The sequence below is a fragment of the Vombatus ursinus genome, unplaced genomic scaffold, assembly GCF_900497805.2.
Source record: "Vombatus ursinus unplaced genomic scaffold, bare-nosed wombat genome assembly UNPS02014778.1, whole genome shotgun sequence".
Taxonomy (NCBI): Eukaryota; Metazoa; Chordata; class Mammalia; order Diprotodontia; family Vombatidae; genus Vombatus; species Vombatus ursinus.
This window is the reverse complement of record NW_020954556.1, coordinates 50,288,334-50,305,437: the sequence shown is the minus strand read 5'-3', so window position 1 is coordinate 50,305,437 and position 17,104 is coordinate 50,288,334. Positions and strand designations below refer to the sequence as shown.

At 36.9% G+C, this 17,104-nt stretch overlaps 1 protein-coding gene across 1 annotated transcript in view; it reads left to right on the top strand.

Annotated features, from left to right (window-relative positions):
- Positions 1 to 17,104, top strand: part of CAMKMT (calmodulin-lysine N-methyltransferase) — a 502,405-nt gene that overhangs the window by 22,478 nt on the left and 462,823 nt on the right. The window contains 1 exon segment of the mRNA XM_027865015.1: positions 12,101 to 12,165. Coding sequence (XP_027720816.1) covers positions 12,101 to 12,165 — 65 coding nt within the window.

Here is a 17,104-nt window from a genome sequence, read left to right as displayed (position 1 = left end):
GGAACCCTGAGTTACTAGAAGGATTTTGAGGATAGCTAGAAGGACAAAACAATAGAACAAAGATGGAGATCTGCAAAGATATTTATATCAAACTGTTTTCACCATCAAGAACAGGAGAGCTCCCACCCTTGGAATTTATAGGGGAGGTAGAAATTGTACTAAAAGAAGAGAGACAGGAAAATCCCTTGGATGGGACCAGAGGGCTTCCTATAAAGAGGAGATCCGAATGGGGGATGACACAATTATGAAGGCATTTAGAGATCTCTTCTGAGGGCATCACAGAGGGGAGGGAAAAAAAGGGAACATCAATAATGACTTATATGTCTACTTTCTCATATAATTTTACATAAGATTAATTAAATCTTTGATGAATTAGGAGGTAGACATTTGCAAGGGATATTTTATAGAAGACTAGAGTTTTACCATTACAAAAGGTAGGTAGCACCTACTTCGCACGTGAAGATTAAATGAGATGATATTTGTAAAGTTCTTAGGATAGGACCTAGTACTCAGGAAGTGCTTAATAAAAATTTCCAGAAAATTTTCCCATGAAACCTAGTATATACCCCTTTCTTCCCAAATCACTTCACAAGGTCAGATCCTTGTGATGGGAGGACAACAAAAAGAGGATGATGGGATCATGTTTAAGACCTGCTTCTAGGATTGGTTCTTGTGGTAAAGGACACATGGAGTACATCCTCTGATTGATGGATTCCACAAGATGTACTTTCATGTATTGTCTCATGCACCTCACTTTGGAAAACACTTAGCTAATGTGTTGAGCTTAATGCTGTAAGATGAAATTCCATAGGTTATATACATTTCTAAAAAGCCTTATACTTGGTTTCAAAAAAATTGACATCATAAGTATAATAGGGGAGGCATGGTCAGGCAACAGTTTGCATGAAAAAGGTAAGTGCATTGTAAGTCATAAGTCTGCAGTGTGATGTGACTTTCACAAAAGCTAATGCAAACTTGGGCTATCTCAAGAGAAGCAGAACTTCCAGGAGTATGGAAGGGATAATTCCTCTGTACCCTGGAATTAGAGAAATTGGAAGGAAGAGCAAGTTTAGGTAGGAAGATGATGAATTCACTTTTGGACCTTTGAGGTACTAGTGGAATATCCAGGTGGAAACATTCAATAGGTAGTTGGAGATTAGATCTCAATAAGAATTCATGGGAGAGATTTGTACTATGCATAGATCCCAGGAATTAGCTGTGTGATAATCGAACATAGGAAATGGATGAGATCAGCAAAATCATGACTGGAGAGAAAAAAATAAAAGAGACCCTTTGACTTTGTCAAAGGGAACTTAAAAACTAGGTTTACAAGTATCCCAGGATATATCCTTTCTCTCCTATGTACATGAACCTAGTAAACCATTCCAGAGCAAATACCAAGACTTTAAAAATCTAAAATGAGAAGATTGATTTATGAGTGACCCTTAAAGTACTTTGCTAGCAAAACATTCCTGACCCTTTGGTACTTTACCATTATCTTCATCTGAGAGGCTCTTTTGTCATCAAAAGGATGCATGTAGAAAAAGCTGCCTTTAGCCAATCTATCATTAGAGAGGTTTATACAAAAAAAAAAATATTGAGCTATTTGTCCTGCTCTCTCCTGACTACTTCTTGGTCTTATATAGAGGCTACTTATAGCTAAATCCCAAGATTATTTTTTCCCTTAAAACCTACATTTCATTTTAGCGTAATAGGAATTTACATGTTATGGTTGCTTTAAAGTACCTCTATTGTATTGGGTACTGTAGAAGTGCTTGTGTTATTCATTCATAAATGTACACATGTCTTAGGTACATAAAAAGCTGAGAGGCCCGAACTGTCCTCCATTCTTTGTATAGGACTTCTGTTGCTATGACGACTGCTGAATTAGAAGGCTGGCACTCTTGACTTTCTGCTTGTCCTGGGAGTGTAGAATGGGCAGGAAGTCAAGAATGACATTGTCTTTGACTATGGTGCATCTTTCTAATACAAAGAGCCCACTGCAGCAAAATTGCAACGAGCTTCTCTAGGGAAAAAAATCAACCCCCAAAGGCCATATTCTTTAGCTATAGGGTGCACATAAATCGTGGCATATGCCATGTAGATTCTCAGGTAATACAGGCTAGTGATAGGGAGGAATTGTGTGTAAAGTCAGTTTGATGGCATGAGGATTACACAACTGTAACCCATCATAGGTACAGTTCTTACATCAGATAGGGAGAATTTTATCCCTAGAGATATAAAGGCATAGTTGTAGTAGTAGTAGTGGTGGTGGTGGTCGTGGTTTTCACTTAGTAATTGTTGTTGTGGTAGAAGAATGTGTTAGTAAACATGTTTGTTCTCACTGTTGTCTCCTCAGTTTAAGACCTCTAGATGTAAGTCTAGTGCCATTAAAATATGTCGTACTTATATGTAGAAAATGGAAGGGATTGCCTGTTTAGATAGATTTTCATGCAATTGTAATTTTGGGCATGTGAAATTATACCCTAAATCTGGGTAAGTACTGTTTGATTGGCTTTGCTTAAAAACCTTTAACTATTGTGGTGGTAGGTTTAAAAGTTTCCATGTCATTTTTTCTATACTGAAGCCTCATTATTGACTAGAGGTGATCCTGGGCTCTTGAAGGCTATGACAAGCTCTAGGAGATTCTATCAAGTTAGAAGGGCTTTGAGTATGGCCCTAGTGATGAACAGCCTAGCTCTGTTTGGTCTAATTACCCAGTTGACTGCAAAGGAATTAATTTTTTTAAGCCACAGCAACTCTTGAAGGCTAAGATGCAGAAGAACTGTGATCTCTGTTGGGAGAAGGGGTATCTGTATGAGTTATAAGTCCTTGGAATGTATTGTTCTTCCATACTCATATGTGGTAACCACTTATTATGGGATTGTGAATGTGGAAGGAGCTGCAAGTGTCCTTGGAGACCCCTTAGTCTAAGCCCCTTAGCTATAGATGCCCAGAGACATGAAATGATTCTCCCAACATCCCATGGCGGTTATGCAGCAGAACTGGGATTTGAACTCAGATCATTTCATTCCAAATTTAGTGCAATTCCTACTAGACTATCCTGCTTTCTGCTCCCTCTAAGTGACTGATAAAGATTGCCTTCTCAGAAGGATAAAAATCTGTCTTTAAAGTATTTTTAAAAAATGCTTTTGAAAGAGCTCTGGAGCAATCTTAGTCTGTGACAATGACTTTAGAATAGAGATTTTTCACTTTTTTTTTCTTCTGTAACCATTCTGCAACCCTCCATGTCATATATTCCTCTCTCTTACCCCGTCTTTTTTTTTTTTTTTTTTTGGTGAGGCAGTTGGGGTTAAGTGACTTGCCCAGAGTCACACAGCTAGTAAGTGTCAAGTGTCTGAGGTCGAATTTGAACTCAGGTCCTGCAGACTCCAGGGCCAGTGCTCTATCCACTGTACTACCTAGCTGCACCCCTGTCTTTTATTTTTAACCCCTAGGTTTACAACCACAGTATCTTTAGGTACTACCCGCTTCCTTTTTTCTTTTTCTTAGTTCATTCCTTTGACTTCCTCACTGAGGAAAGCTCCTTTATCAGTGAAAGAAGCCTTTGTCCTGCTAACCTTACTCTTCTAGAGTTGTCTGGGCAGCTGAGAAGCTGATTTGCTCAGGGTTGCATAGCCAATATGTGGGACTTGAACTCAGGTCTTTTTTACTATCTATCTTTCTTTCTTTCTTTCTTTCTTTCTTTCTTTCTTTCTTTCTTTCTTTCTTTCTTTCTTTCTTTCTTTCTTTCTTTCTTTCTTTCCTTTCTTTCTTTCTTTCTTTCTTTCTTTCTTTCCTTTCTTTCGCGCTAGGAAATGGGTTTAAGTGACTTGCCCAGGGTCACACAGCTAGTTAAGTATCAAGTGTCTGATGCTGGATTTGAACTCAGGTCCTCCTGACTCCAGGGCTGGTACTCTATCCACTACGCCACCTAGCTGCCCCCTTACTACTTTCTTACCTTCTTACTACCCATTTCCTTTTAACCCTGTCTTTTAATTCACAGTGTTTTGAGGCGCTAGGGTTTTTTCTTTCTCTTTGTCAATTCACCCTCAGACTTTCCTCAAATAATTTTCAGTCCCTGCTGTTTAACCATTAGGCCTTGTACTTTAGACCACCTTGGAGGGATTGTATAAAGTCTTAGATTGTTGGATTTTTTTTTTTTTTGTGGTTGTATAGGAAAATATGTATTCTTGGTTGACATAGGAGAAAGGAATCAGATTAATGTCAATTAAAAGTCTTTGAAACACTGTTCTGTAGCTAATAGCTACCATTTATATAGCACTTTAAGCATATTAAAATTTACAAAACACTTTACAAATATTATTTTGTCTTCATAACATCCATTGGAGGTAGGTATTCTTATTGTCCCCATTTTACAGTGGAGGAAACTGAGTCAGAAAAAGGTTAAGTGACTTGCTGAAGGTCACAAAGCTAGTAAGTGCTGAGGTGGGATTTGAACTCAGATCTTCTTGAGTCCTGGTCCAGTGCTGTATACACTGTGTCACCTAGAGAGAGTCTAATGTAATAATAATAATAACTAATATTTATGTAGCACTTACCATGTACCAAGCAGTGTAATAAGAACTTTACAAATATTATCTCATTTGAGATAAAATTGAAGTGAAGATTTGAAATTCTTAAATAGCTGGTAAAAATTTAACTTCATTTGATATTAAGTGCTGCTACTGTAAATACAGCACTATTGAAGCTTGTAGAGATAATGTCAAAAAACTCTTTTCCTTATGTTCATTGCCACCTCAACTTTATAGATCAGGCATGACATAGTCAGTTGAAAGCTTGCAGGCAGAGAGGCTTGTAGAATTGACACTTTAGTGAAGAAGGTGACTCCAGGAACAATGAACAGTCTTTGACTTTGTGACTAATGGTATAGCTGAAAGAAGATTCCTTACTAAGGAATGACTGTTGTTGTGCACTGCACTGCACTGCATTTACTGAAGAGAATGTTGCTAGGCTGTATTATCCTTCCATCCATCCCTCCATTGCTGTAAGCAATTAACCATCAATTCCTTCCCTCTATCCATCCCTCCCTTCCATCCATGTAGCTATAGCTGTGTACCTCCATGTTTATATAGCAATTAATCAACAAATATTAACTAAGCTCCTACTATATGCAAGACACTGTACTAGGCATTGAAGAAACAAATAAAAGGATGAGAATCCCAGCTTTCAAAGACCTTGCATTCAATTGGGAGAGATAAGGACATATATAATGTTATGCAGCATAAATTTAAGGTCAGTAACACTAATGCATTGTTGGTAGAGTTTTGCACTGATCCAGCCATTCTAGAGAGCAATTTGGAACTATGCCCAAAGGGTTATAAAACTGTATACCCTTTGACCCAGCAATAATACTACTAGCTCTCTATCCCAAAGAGATCATAGCAAAAGGAAGAGGACCTATGTGTACACAAATATTTATAGCAGCTCTTTTTGTGGTGCCAAAGAATTAGAAATTGAGGGGAATGCTCATCAATTGAAGAATGACTAAATAAATTGTGGTATATCATAGTGATGGAATACCATTGTGATATAAGAAATGATGACCAGGATGATTTCAGAAAACCTGAACTTATGTGAACTCATACAAAGTGAAGTGAGCAGAACCAGGAGAACATTGTACACAGTAACAGCAATATTGTACAATGATTGGTTGTGAATCATTTAACTATTCTGAGCAATACAGTGATCCATGACAGTTCTGAAGGACTTATGATGAAAAATGCTATCCACCACCAGAGAAAGAACAGATAAAGTCTGAATGCAGATTGAAGCATACTTTTAAAACTTTCTTTATTTTTCTTGAATTTCTTTGGAGGGATCTATTTTCTTTTGTAACATGGCTAATATGGAAATATGTTTTGCATCAAATGACTTGCCTTTCCAGTAGGTGGGGAAGGGGCAGGAAGGAGGGATAGAATTTGAAACTCAACATTTTAAAAAAAGAATGTTTAAATTTTTTTTCCATGTAAGTGAGAAAAATTTTAAAATTGGTTGATATATGCACATATATATTAAGTAATAAATACAGGATATCTTGAGAGGGAAGGTACTAGCAGTTGGGGTGTAACGTGGGGCAGGGATCAGGACAGGCTTCATGCAGAAGATGGTACTTGAACTGCACCATAAAGGAAGAGACTGTGAATCAGATTAAAGAGAGGATACACTCCAGGCCTATGGGACAGACCTTACAAAGGCCCAGAAATGACAGATGTAGTGTCCTGTGTAAGGAACTTAGAGAAATCCAGTTTGGCTAGATTGCAGAGTGCAGGAAAGAGAGTGATATCCAATGAGACTGGAAAGATAGTCTGGTGCCAGATTGTGTAAGGATTTAAAAGCTTAACAGTGGAGTTTATATTTGATCCAAGAAGTAAAAGGAAGCCACTGGACCTGATTGAGTTGGGGAGTCACATGGTCAGATCAGAGCTTAAAGAAAACCACTTTGGCAGTAGCATGTAGGATGAACTGGTGTGGTAAGTCTTGAGACAATGAGTCCAATTAGGTGGCTTTTGCAGTAATCTAGGTGAGAGCTGTTGAGAACCTGAATTAATGTGGTAGATATATGAATAGAGAGAAGGGGTCAGAGGGAGAGATTTTGTGAAGTTAGAAACATCAAGGTTTGGTAACTGGATATGTGAAGTGATGGAGAGTAAGGAGTCCAGAAAGATGTTGCCTTCAAGAGAAATACTAAAGGTGGAAAGATGGGAGAGTTTTAAAGGAAAGACAGTGTATCAGTTTGAGAGGTTTTTGGGACATACAATTTGAAATAAATGTCTAATAGACAATCAGTGTTGAGGATAAAAATCTGGCAAATAGGCTGAGGTTGGCTATCTAGAGTCATCTGCTTGAAGATGATAGTTAAAGCTGCTATGGCAGTTGATAGGATTACAAAGAGAGAATGCAGAGGGAGAAGAGGACCTAGAGTAGAGGCTTGGGGAAGACCCAGAGTTGGGGGCATGATATGGATGACGATCCAGCAAAGGAGATTCAGAAAGCTGTCAGAAAGGGAGGCAAATTGGACAGTGAAGAGAGTGTTGGTAATTCTGCAGAGAATAGTTTCAGTTGCATGATGAAGTTCGGGAAAGGAAGTCAAAGCAAGTGTAGAGTTTCAAGGAGTTTGATCAAGAAAAGGAAGAGAGATATAGGAGGATACCTTGAAGAGATTGTTGGGATCAGTGAAGGTTTTTTAAGGATGGGAAAGACTTGGGAATATTTGAAGGTCGTAGGGAAGAAACTATTTATTAGGGAAATATGTCAGTAAGGTGATAGTGCACCGGGGCCAGATTAGATGACCTCTAAGATCTCTTACAGCTAGAACATTCTTTGATTTTCAATATATATATCTATTTATCTATATCTATCTATCTATCTATCTATCTATCTATCTATCTATCTATCTATCTATCTATCTATCTATCTATCTATCTATCTATTTTTGTGAGTCACTACGCTAGAGCTGTCTCCCATCTCTGTGCCTTTGCCCTGGCTCTCTCCCATGACTGGACTGCTCTCCAGCCTCACCTCTGTCTCTTAGCTTCTTGACTTCCTTCATGACTCAACTCAAATCTCACTTTCTGTTGCATGTTTTTTCTGGGTTCTCCTAGCTGCTAGTGCCTTGCTTTCTAAGATGACCTTCTATTTACTCCACACATGTCTGGTGTGTGCCTAGTTATTTAGATATTGTTTTCCCCATTAAAATGTGAGTTCCTTGATAGCAGAGAGTGGTTTTTACTTTTCTTTGTGTCTCTAGTACTTAACTTCCTGGCATATAGTAAGTGCTTAATAAATGCTATTTGACTGACTAATTACAGATTTGTTAGGCATTCAGTGAGCTGATTAATTGCCATGAGAGGCAGAATGGAGAATTCATAGTCATCCTTGAAGTAAGGATTCCTGGGGTTCAAGTTCTTCCTTTAACACATGATAGCTGTGTGATTATAGTCAAATCACAATCTCTTCATCTTCAAGGTAGATCTCTAAGACTGGAAGTTGTGGAGAACTTCTGTCTGCATTGGTGGAAGTACTTCTCTCATTTGGAGATTTTTTGCACCAATGAAATAGCAAGTCCAGTTCTTATCCCTGTGCTAATTAATTTCCATGTGTACACACACACACACACACACACACACACACACACACACATACATATTCTTCTAGCTTCAGTGGCTCATTTATTTCAGGTCCTCAAATAGCATAAGAGCTACCCCTGGACCCACAGCCCCTAGCAGTGCTTTTGAAAAGAAGTTAAATTATTTTTTCATTTAGCAAGCATTAATTTTTTTCCTTTCTTATCTCCCCCCACCTGAATTGAACACAAACAAAAGAAAAAGAAAATTATTGTACCAGATCTGTATAGTAAAGCAAATTCTTGCATTGGTTATGTTCAGAAATGTATGTCTCCATTTACATCTTGAGGCCATCCATCACTTTCCCCTGTCAAGAAGTGACTAGCATTCTACTACTGTTCAAAAAAATTATTTTCTTTATGATGTTTATTGCATAAAGTTTCCCCCCTCAACACTTACCCCCTTCTTTCTGCATCAGTTCATAAAAATAATCCTAATTTTCTCTGAAAGCATCCCTTTTGTCATTTTTCACAGTGTAATAATACTCTGTTATATTCATTTATCATAGTTTAACTATTCCCCAGTAGATGGGTACTCTCTTAGTTATAAGTTTTTTGCTGCTACAAAAAGAGATGCTGTAATATTTTTGCATATATGGATCTCTTTCATCTTTCTTGGATTTTTTTGAGGAGTAATCTTGTAGTGGTGTCTCTGAGTCAAAGGTTATGTACAGTTTAATGAATTTTTAGACATGGTTCCAAATTGTTTTTCAAAATAGTCTGGACCAATTCACAGCTCCACCAAAGGAGCATTAGTGTATGCCTGTTTCCCTTCATCTCCAATATTTACCCTTATCTTTTTTTGTCATGTTTGCCCATTTTGTGGATATGAGCTGGAACCACAGAGTTTCCTTAACTTGCATTTCTTCCATCATTAGTGATTTGGAGCATTTTTTCCATATGGTTGTTAATAGCTTGATTTCTTCCTTTGAAAACTGTTCGTATCCTTTGACCTCGCCTGTCTTAGTGCCTTTTGCATGTGCCCACTGTATTCTTCCTTTGCCTATACTAGTTAATTAAAAAAGGATCTCTTTGGAATAGCATCTTGTGAATTTTCATAATGCTTTCACATCTGTTCTTTCCATATGCTATATGTGTGACTCTTCATTTTAGTGCTAGATCATTTCTCCATCCTCTGTGAAGGTTGGAGTATATCTTTACGTTTTCTACCCTGCAAAAATCTATTACATTTGCTTTCTGAACCCCATATGCCTCCTCCATACACCTGTTGGTTTTTTCTTATTTCCCTTGGTTTCTGATTTTTTTTAAAATTGCATTTATCTTGATTGTTTTATTTTGAGTTTATTTAGTCTTAGATTCGCTAAATGTTAATGTTTTCCTGATTTTTAAACGTGTGAATTCCTATAAGAAGTTCTGAACTATAAGGAATTAGTATATATTTGTATATGCATTTATTTATATACTACTGAAGATAGCATGTGTACCTGTAAAATAGGATTTGGGGCACAATAGTCAGGCAAATGATTAGCTATAGTATTATTTTAGATATTAAAAAGTCATCCTTTTATCCTCAAAATTTCAAAAAAAGTTCACATTTGCTGTGCTTTCTCTTGATTCATGTATTATGTTTTTATGCCTTGAAAATGGTATGCACAGACAAGGCGCAGGATAACATGTTTAATAAGGATGAAGAATCACTACTTCATACGTTCTGGTTAGCTTATTGGGTTAATGTATGGTGTGATTAAGACAAAGCATTACTTTTTGAACCATGTTAGTTAGCTTTGTTCAATTACACAATCACGAACTATCCCCCAAATCTGGCCAGCCATCTGTTGGTCACATGACAGAGCAGGCAGACACATGTGTCTGGTTCAATAGAAACCTGTTTCTTAGATGGTATAGTGGATAGAACACTGGATTTGGAGTGAGGAAGACCTGAGTTCAAATACTGCCTTAGATACTTATTAGCTATTTGACCTTCAGTAAGTCACTTAATTAGCACAGTGCCTGGCTCATAGTAGGTACTTAATAAATATTTATTGACCATCGACCTTTTTTGGCCTTAGTTCACTTATCGGTAAAATGGGACTAATAATAGTGTCTATATCCTAGGGTTGTTCTGAGGACCAAATGAGATAACATGAAAATTTCTTTGCAGATCTTAAAGTGCTTCAAGGGTTTTTTGTTTGTTTTTTTTTTTAAACTTTTTTTTGTGTCATTGACCCCTTTGGTGACAGTGTGGTGAAGCCTGTGGGCCCCTTCTCGTAATATGGTTTTTAAATGTACAAAGTAAAATAAATAGGGTTACAAAGGAAACCAGTTATATTGAAATGCAGTTATCAAAATGTCAAAAAGAAAGTTCATGTTTGACCCAGCAATAGCACTTCTAGGGCTATATCCCAAAGAGATCATACAAATGGGAAAAGGACCCACATGTACAAAAATATTTATAGCAGCTTTTTTTGTGGTGGCAAAGAATTATAAATTGAGGGGATGCCTATCAATTGGGGAATGGCTGAGCAAGTGGTGGTATATGAATGTAATGGAATACTATTGTGCTATAACAAATGATGAGCAGGCTGACTTCAGAAAAACCTAGAAAGACTTGTATGGTCTGATGCTGAGTGAAGTGAACAGAACCAGGAGAACATTATACCCAATAACAGCCACATTGTTTGATGACTAACTTTGATAGACTTAGCTCTTCTTAGGAATGCAAGGATCTAAGACAACTCCAAAAGACTTGGTAGAAAATGCCATGCACAATCAGAGAAAGAACTATGGAGTCTGACTGTGGATCGAAACATACTGTTTGCTAATTTTTTTTCTTCTGTTGTGTTTTGTTTCCTCTTTCTGGTGGTTCCTTCTACTAATTCTTACTTACAACATCATTAATGGGAAAATATGTTTAATAGGAATGTATATGTATAGCATATATCAGATTGCACTCTGTCTTGGGAAGGGAAGGGGAGAAAAATTTAAAATTCAAAAGCTTATGGAAGTGATTGTTGACAATTCAAAATAAATTAATTAAAAAAAAAGAAAGTTGATGTATGTAAAGTGTCCCTGTGCCATCTAAGTACTGGCTAGCAAGTTCCATTACTGGGGTGGGGGGGGAGGGAGGAGAGTTGGGGGGAGGAGAGGGGGCTGAAATTATATGACATATTTACATATTTATGCACAAGGATTCATTACTCCTGTGAGAAGTTTCATATGCATACAAAACCAAATTTAAAAAAAAACCTACCCCATTCTTCCTTATTTTTAAAATAGCTCATAATTTAGATTTTGTCTGCCATGTTTCTTGTTCTCACCCAGCACACCATAATGTCCTTGAGGGTTCTACAAGGTGTGGAACTTACTCCACAGTGATGCTAGCTGATCCTAAATCTTAGGTAAATGAAACATTCTGAGCAAAAACACACGTTCTCTGGTTTGCCCACTCACCATGGTTTGTGTATCTGTCATGCCTCCCTCACCTACTGTGCCATTGTCTTGTCTTTGGTACCTATAACGTCTGCAAAGAACGCTACCATGTTGACTATTTCAGCAGTTTGTTTAAGCAGTTGGCTCACTATCTAAGCAGTTTGCTCACTCTTGTTAACTTTTTCTTCCTTTTTTAGTGATCATGAAATATTTCTGAAAATGAGATTGGAGGGTTGGCAACATGGTGTCATGGACTGGGTATTCTTGAAGTCAGGAACACCGGGGTTTGAATTCTGCATCAGATAGTTGCTTAGCTGTGTGACTTGGGCAAGTCAATTAACCTCTTTGCACCTCAGTTACCTCATTTGTAAAATGAGAGGATTGGATTTGTTTAACTCTGAAGTCTGTCTTCCAGCTCTAAATCCGAGATGCTATGGAAGACTTTTTTTAGCTGCAGATGTATGACAGCTATATAAAGAATTACCAATAATAATTTCATTTTTTTTTGATTAAGGGTTGTTGATGTTTCACAAACATTAAAGAAAATCTTTGATTATTTTCCAGGAATAACCAGGGGCCTATAAATGTTGAAGATATTTTTACCAGCTTTGACAACACAGGGAATATCTGTAAGCTGCAAGTTTATTCTCTCTATTTATGCTTTTTATGAGTTTTACAAAAGTGAATGTGCAATGTGATTTTTCTTACTAACATTGAAATTGTATATAGCTGCAGAAGTTATTAAAGGAGAAACTTTTTCTTTTATTAGCTAAGTCAACCTGCTTTCTCTGTTTTACTTCCTTCCTCCTTTTAGTGGAATAAATTTGAAAATTATAGGTAAAGAAATGGATCTATTAGGGAAGTGACCAAAGTATCAGCTTTCCATCCGAGTTCCTGATAAACAGAGGATATATTGAGAGAGTAAATATTTTATCTGACTACCTAACTAGGAAGGCATCTTTCTTTACTAGAGGTAAAATCCTATAGCATTTTCTCTACTTGAAGTCACATATCAGCAGAAAATGGCAGTTGTAAAGCACAAAATGTGTTATTGACTAAATTTAATTCAGTTCATTTTCATTCAAACAAATATTAAACACTTCATTAAGCCCCTGCTATGTGCAAGGCACTGTATTAGGCCCTGTGCATACAAGATGGGAGCAGAAACAGTCCTTGCCCTTGAGTGGCTCACACTCTAATGGGGTAAGGGTGGCAGTGGGGAAGAGAAGCAGATGACATAGACGTAAATAACCATATCATAGAGCAAGAGGTGCTAAGTTCAAAGACAATGTGCTACAATCAGTTATTTTACTTAGGCATTTTAACAGCAACTTCAGGTTTACAGAGTGCTTTTTGAGCACAATGCCTGATATGCAGTAGGTATTTAGTAAATGCTTGTTGATTAATTGATTGTTTTACTCACAACCCTGGGAAACAGTTACTATAGGAATTACTCACATTTTATAGATGAGGAAACCAAGTCACAGAATTGAAGGAATTTGACCAAGATTACAAACTAGCCAATAAAAGAGCCAGGATCTGAACCCAGGGCTAATGACTCCAAATTCATTGCTCTTTCTCTTACATTACAACTGCCTCATGGGGAATTTGAAGAGAGAGAGATCTCTTTTAGCTGGCATAAGAAATAATGAAATAATACATTTACACAAGGCAATGACAATCTGTGTAATTTTTTTCCTAAAATTTTTACCCATAGGCTGCTTCTCATTACTTCAAACACTATTTGGACAACATATGTATTCTTTAATAGTGCATATACTTTGTGGAGGGGGCTTGTTCTTGTGAAGAAAAGTACTTGTGACTTTTTCTCTGTAAAGTTCTCTGCAAATGGTCAAAAATATTTAACTTCAAGTGTTTTGCTTTTCTCAAGATGAATGAAGACTATTTGGTAGGATACTGTAGAATTTTCAATTTATGATGTAATATGAGAGCACAATCTTGCTTTTTTGTAGGGTTACAATTGTTTTCCCGTTAGATATATGCCTCTTTTGGGGGTGAGGCAGGATCAGCAAGGTTTCCTCTTGCTCTTTGGTAAATAGGATTTATCAAACAAACTCACCTTTCTGTAGGTTAGAAAGGACCATGCAGAGAGTGTAGACAGCAGAGTAGTTGAAGTAACTGTGATATGCTACTGCCAATATTTCAATATAAGATAGGACCACTAGCTGGCAGCATTATATAAAATATAAATAAGGAGTTTGGGGCATTATTTGTGGCAATGACCACATGTTACCTGGAGGGAACATTTTCTGGAGCATCTTCCTATAAAGAAATTGCCCAGGCAGTGAGGAGGTGAGTTTTCTTTGTGTTCTAAAAGGCAATGCCCAAGGTCTCTTACAGCTTTTCTCACTCTGGCAGCATCCATGGAGTCGTCTGCTTTCCTCAGTTCTCTGGGGCTGGTTACAATAGACCAATCTTTTCTTTCCTTATTTTATCCAGCACAAAGTTTTTTTCCAACAGGAGCTTTATTGGATAACTTAAAAGTGGAGGGGGCTCTGGGAGGAGTGAGGACATGTAAAAATAGGTAAATTTACAGAGGGCAGCATTCTTAAGATACCCATCATATAGCCACACATGTGCCAGCATATCTTCTAAGGGGACACTTGTTTCCATTTCTCATCTTGACTTGGATCTTTTTTCTTCCATTTTTTTCTTAGGTTTCTTTACTCATTTTGTGTCCAAATGCTAGCCTAAGGATACTGCTCTCTGGAAGTTGCTGAAGTTTGATCATTCCTTAGTTAAAGCTTGAATTCTTTTCCTCTTATTCTAATTTTCTCTGAGGACTATCCTCATATTCTCCTCATATTCCTTAATGGCTTTTCAAGAATCCCCCTCCCCCATTCCCCACCCAGGCCCTGAGGATGCAGGCCGCCAATGAATGATCACATTTTTAGTGATAGATTGCCAATTCCATTCACTTTCTTGTATTTTGAAGTTGGTCAATAATTGTTCAGGCTAGAAATAGAATTTTTCCATACACGAATACTTCATGTACTGTGAGGATAACATATAATTTTCACTAATAGTAAAAGAATAATAATGTCATAATATCCCAATCTCTCCCTTCCTGCCCCCCCCACCCCAATTGCTTTTAAAGGTAAGAAGTTTAGAGCAACTCTTATCAGTATATAAAGGCACTGGGATCAATTGGAAAGAATACTGACTCTGGAGTTGGGAATGTCTTAACCATGGATCTGTAGACTTGGTTTTTAACAAAATTTTTTTTTTTTTTGCAAATTATATTTTAATATAGTTAGTTTAAGAATACTGGTTCTGGAGTAGAGACAAGTCTTAACCATGGGTCTTTAGACTTGATTTTTTAAAAAATATTTGAAAATTATATTTTAATATAATTGGTTTCCTTTGTAATCATGTGGGATTATTTTATGCATTTAAAAATACATTTCTAAGAATAGGCTTCCCCAGACTATTGCCAAAGACACCCATGCCACAAAAAAGGTGAGGAGCCCCTGCTCCAGACTCAATAGGTTCAAATCCTACCTCTATGTTTATTACTTTTGTGACCTCACAAAAATTCACCTCTGGGTGGGCCTTCTTCCTTATTGATACAAAGAGGGAGTTAGATAGATTTAGATCTATGGATTCTGTTACCCTGTGAATATTTTATCACTGCCATCAAAAGGTTGACTATAGTCATTACTCCCCTCACCCTCAAAACTTCCTTTAAAACAATCGTTTGATAAATAATCTAACCTAAGAACTTGGGAATCAGATGTGTTTTTTTCACCTTATGAGACTAAGAGGTCTTATGTTTTAATGATAGACTTGTAAAGGCTCTTATGCCGTGAGCAAGTTGTAATAATTAGATTTTATGTATACCAAGTATAGAATAATATTATTTCAAATACAGTAAGAAAACATCTTTAGGCTACAGAAAATTTTAAAGTTGTACAGGGGTAGCTATCTGTTGGAGGATGCTGATGAAGCAACAGCTCTTTGAATTACTACATAAGGAAAGAGCTTACATTTTTCTTTTCTTTCAAACCTAACAAATATCAAATAAAAGAAGAAAAAGAGGATTGTATGTGAAACTGAAAATCTCTGTTGTCACCAGAGGGAAGGCACTAGCATGAAGGTGGATCAGGAAAGGCTTCTTGTAGAAGATGGGATCTTAGCTGAGACTATAACCCTGGCCTGTTTCATTTCTGACCTGGCCTGGTTTGCCCCTCCCTAGGCACTCTGGTGGCCTCTCTGCTCTGATTGATAGCAGAATTAGTGCTGGCACCTGATCGCCTTAGCCTGCTGCTGCTCAGTCCTCCCAAGCAGCAGGGATTACAAATGTGCCCAACCTCACCCAATCCTTATCTCCATTTTACTGATGAGGAAATTGAGGCTCAGAAATGAAATAACTTGTCCATAGTCACCAAGGATTAAGTACCGAATCTTTTGGGAACATGCCAGTTCATGTAATTTTAACAAAACACCTTGTATTTTTACTTTTAAGAAGGAAAATCTACTTTGGTGTTTGGTGCATGTAAATTATAAATATATAAAATTATATTGATAATGGTTGGTTGTAAAATCTTATTTTATTTTACAGCTTAATATTTTTATTTATAACTTAAGTCAATCCATGCCAACATATAAAATTAATTATGTTTGAAGCAATAATTTTGCATTTCTGTTGATTTTTCTTTTATGCCTGGAGATTTTTGTGGCAGTCAGTGGGAAGATATTGGTTCAGTATCTCAACTAAACAGCAGAGGGCGATGCAGTTTCAGTTCTGTTTCACTGACCAACTGTTAACTAAGAAACCATAACTTTAAACTTTCACAATGTAAAATAAAATGTTTATGGCTGAGGGTGACCGAGTCAACTGAATGATGCCATTTTAATGCATAGTGAAGTCTTTCATGGAGATGTCTGCTAATTACACCTAGAAAATATGTCTATTAACTGAAGCTCCCATTAATAATGACATTCTTACTGGATTTTTTAGTGTTTTGTTGGTTTAGTTGTTTTTTTTGGGGGGGGGGTGTTGGAGTGGAGCAATAGGAACTGGAGGTAGAAGGGACCCCAAAGGCCTCCTAGTCACTCTCTGATTTAGCAGCAGAGTTAAGCTGAGGACCAGAGATGTTTGGCCACAGAGATGGATATTAAGTGTCAGAGACTATATTGGCATGCAGGTTCTCTGACTCTAGGCTATATGTTCTTTCCATTGTACCATAAGCTTGTGCATTTTGTTGTTGTTGTTTTTTGGGGGGGTTAATTTTGTCTTCAAGTGATTAAAAAAAGCCTTTTATTGTTAAGTGTATATTTCTTATCTGGAAAAAGTATGCATATTTAGTGAATTATTTGGTTCAACCCCAATAAAGTTCTTATATTTAGTGATTTACTTGGTTTAGTCCCAATATAGAAATGCTTTTGGTTTTGTTAGTTTCATGAAATCTAAAAAATACTTTTAAGTTCTGTATTAGAATATCTGCTTCCAAATGGTAATTCAAGTGGGACATTGGAAGTCAGGATGCTGCTTAAAAAATAACAAAAATCAGATCTTAAATTGTCCCTTTATTTTAGGAATTACTT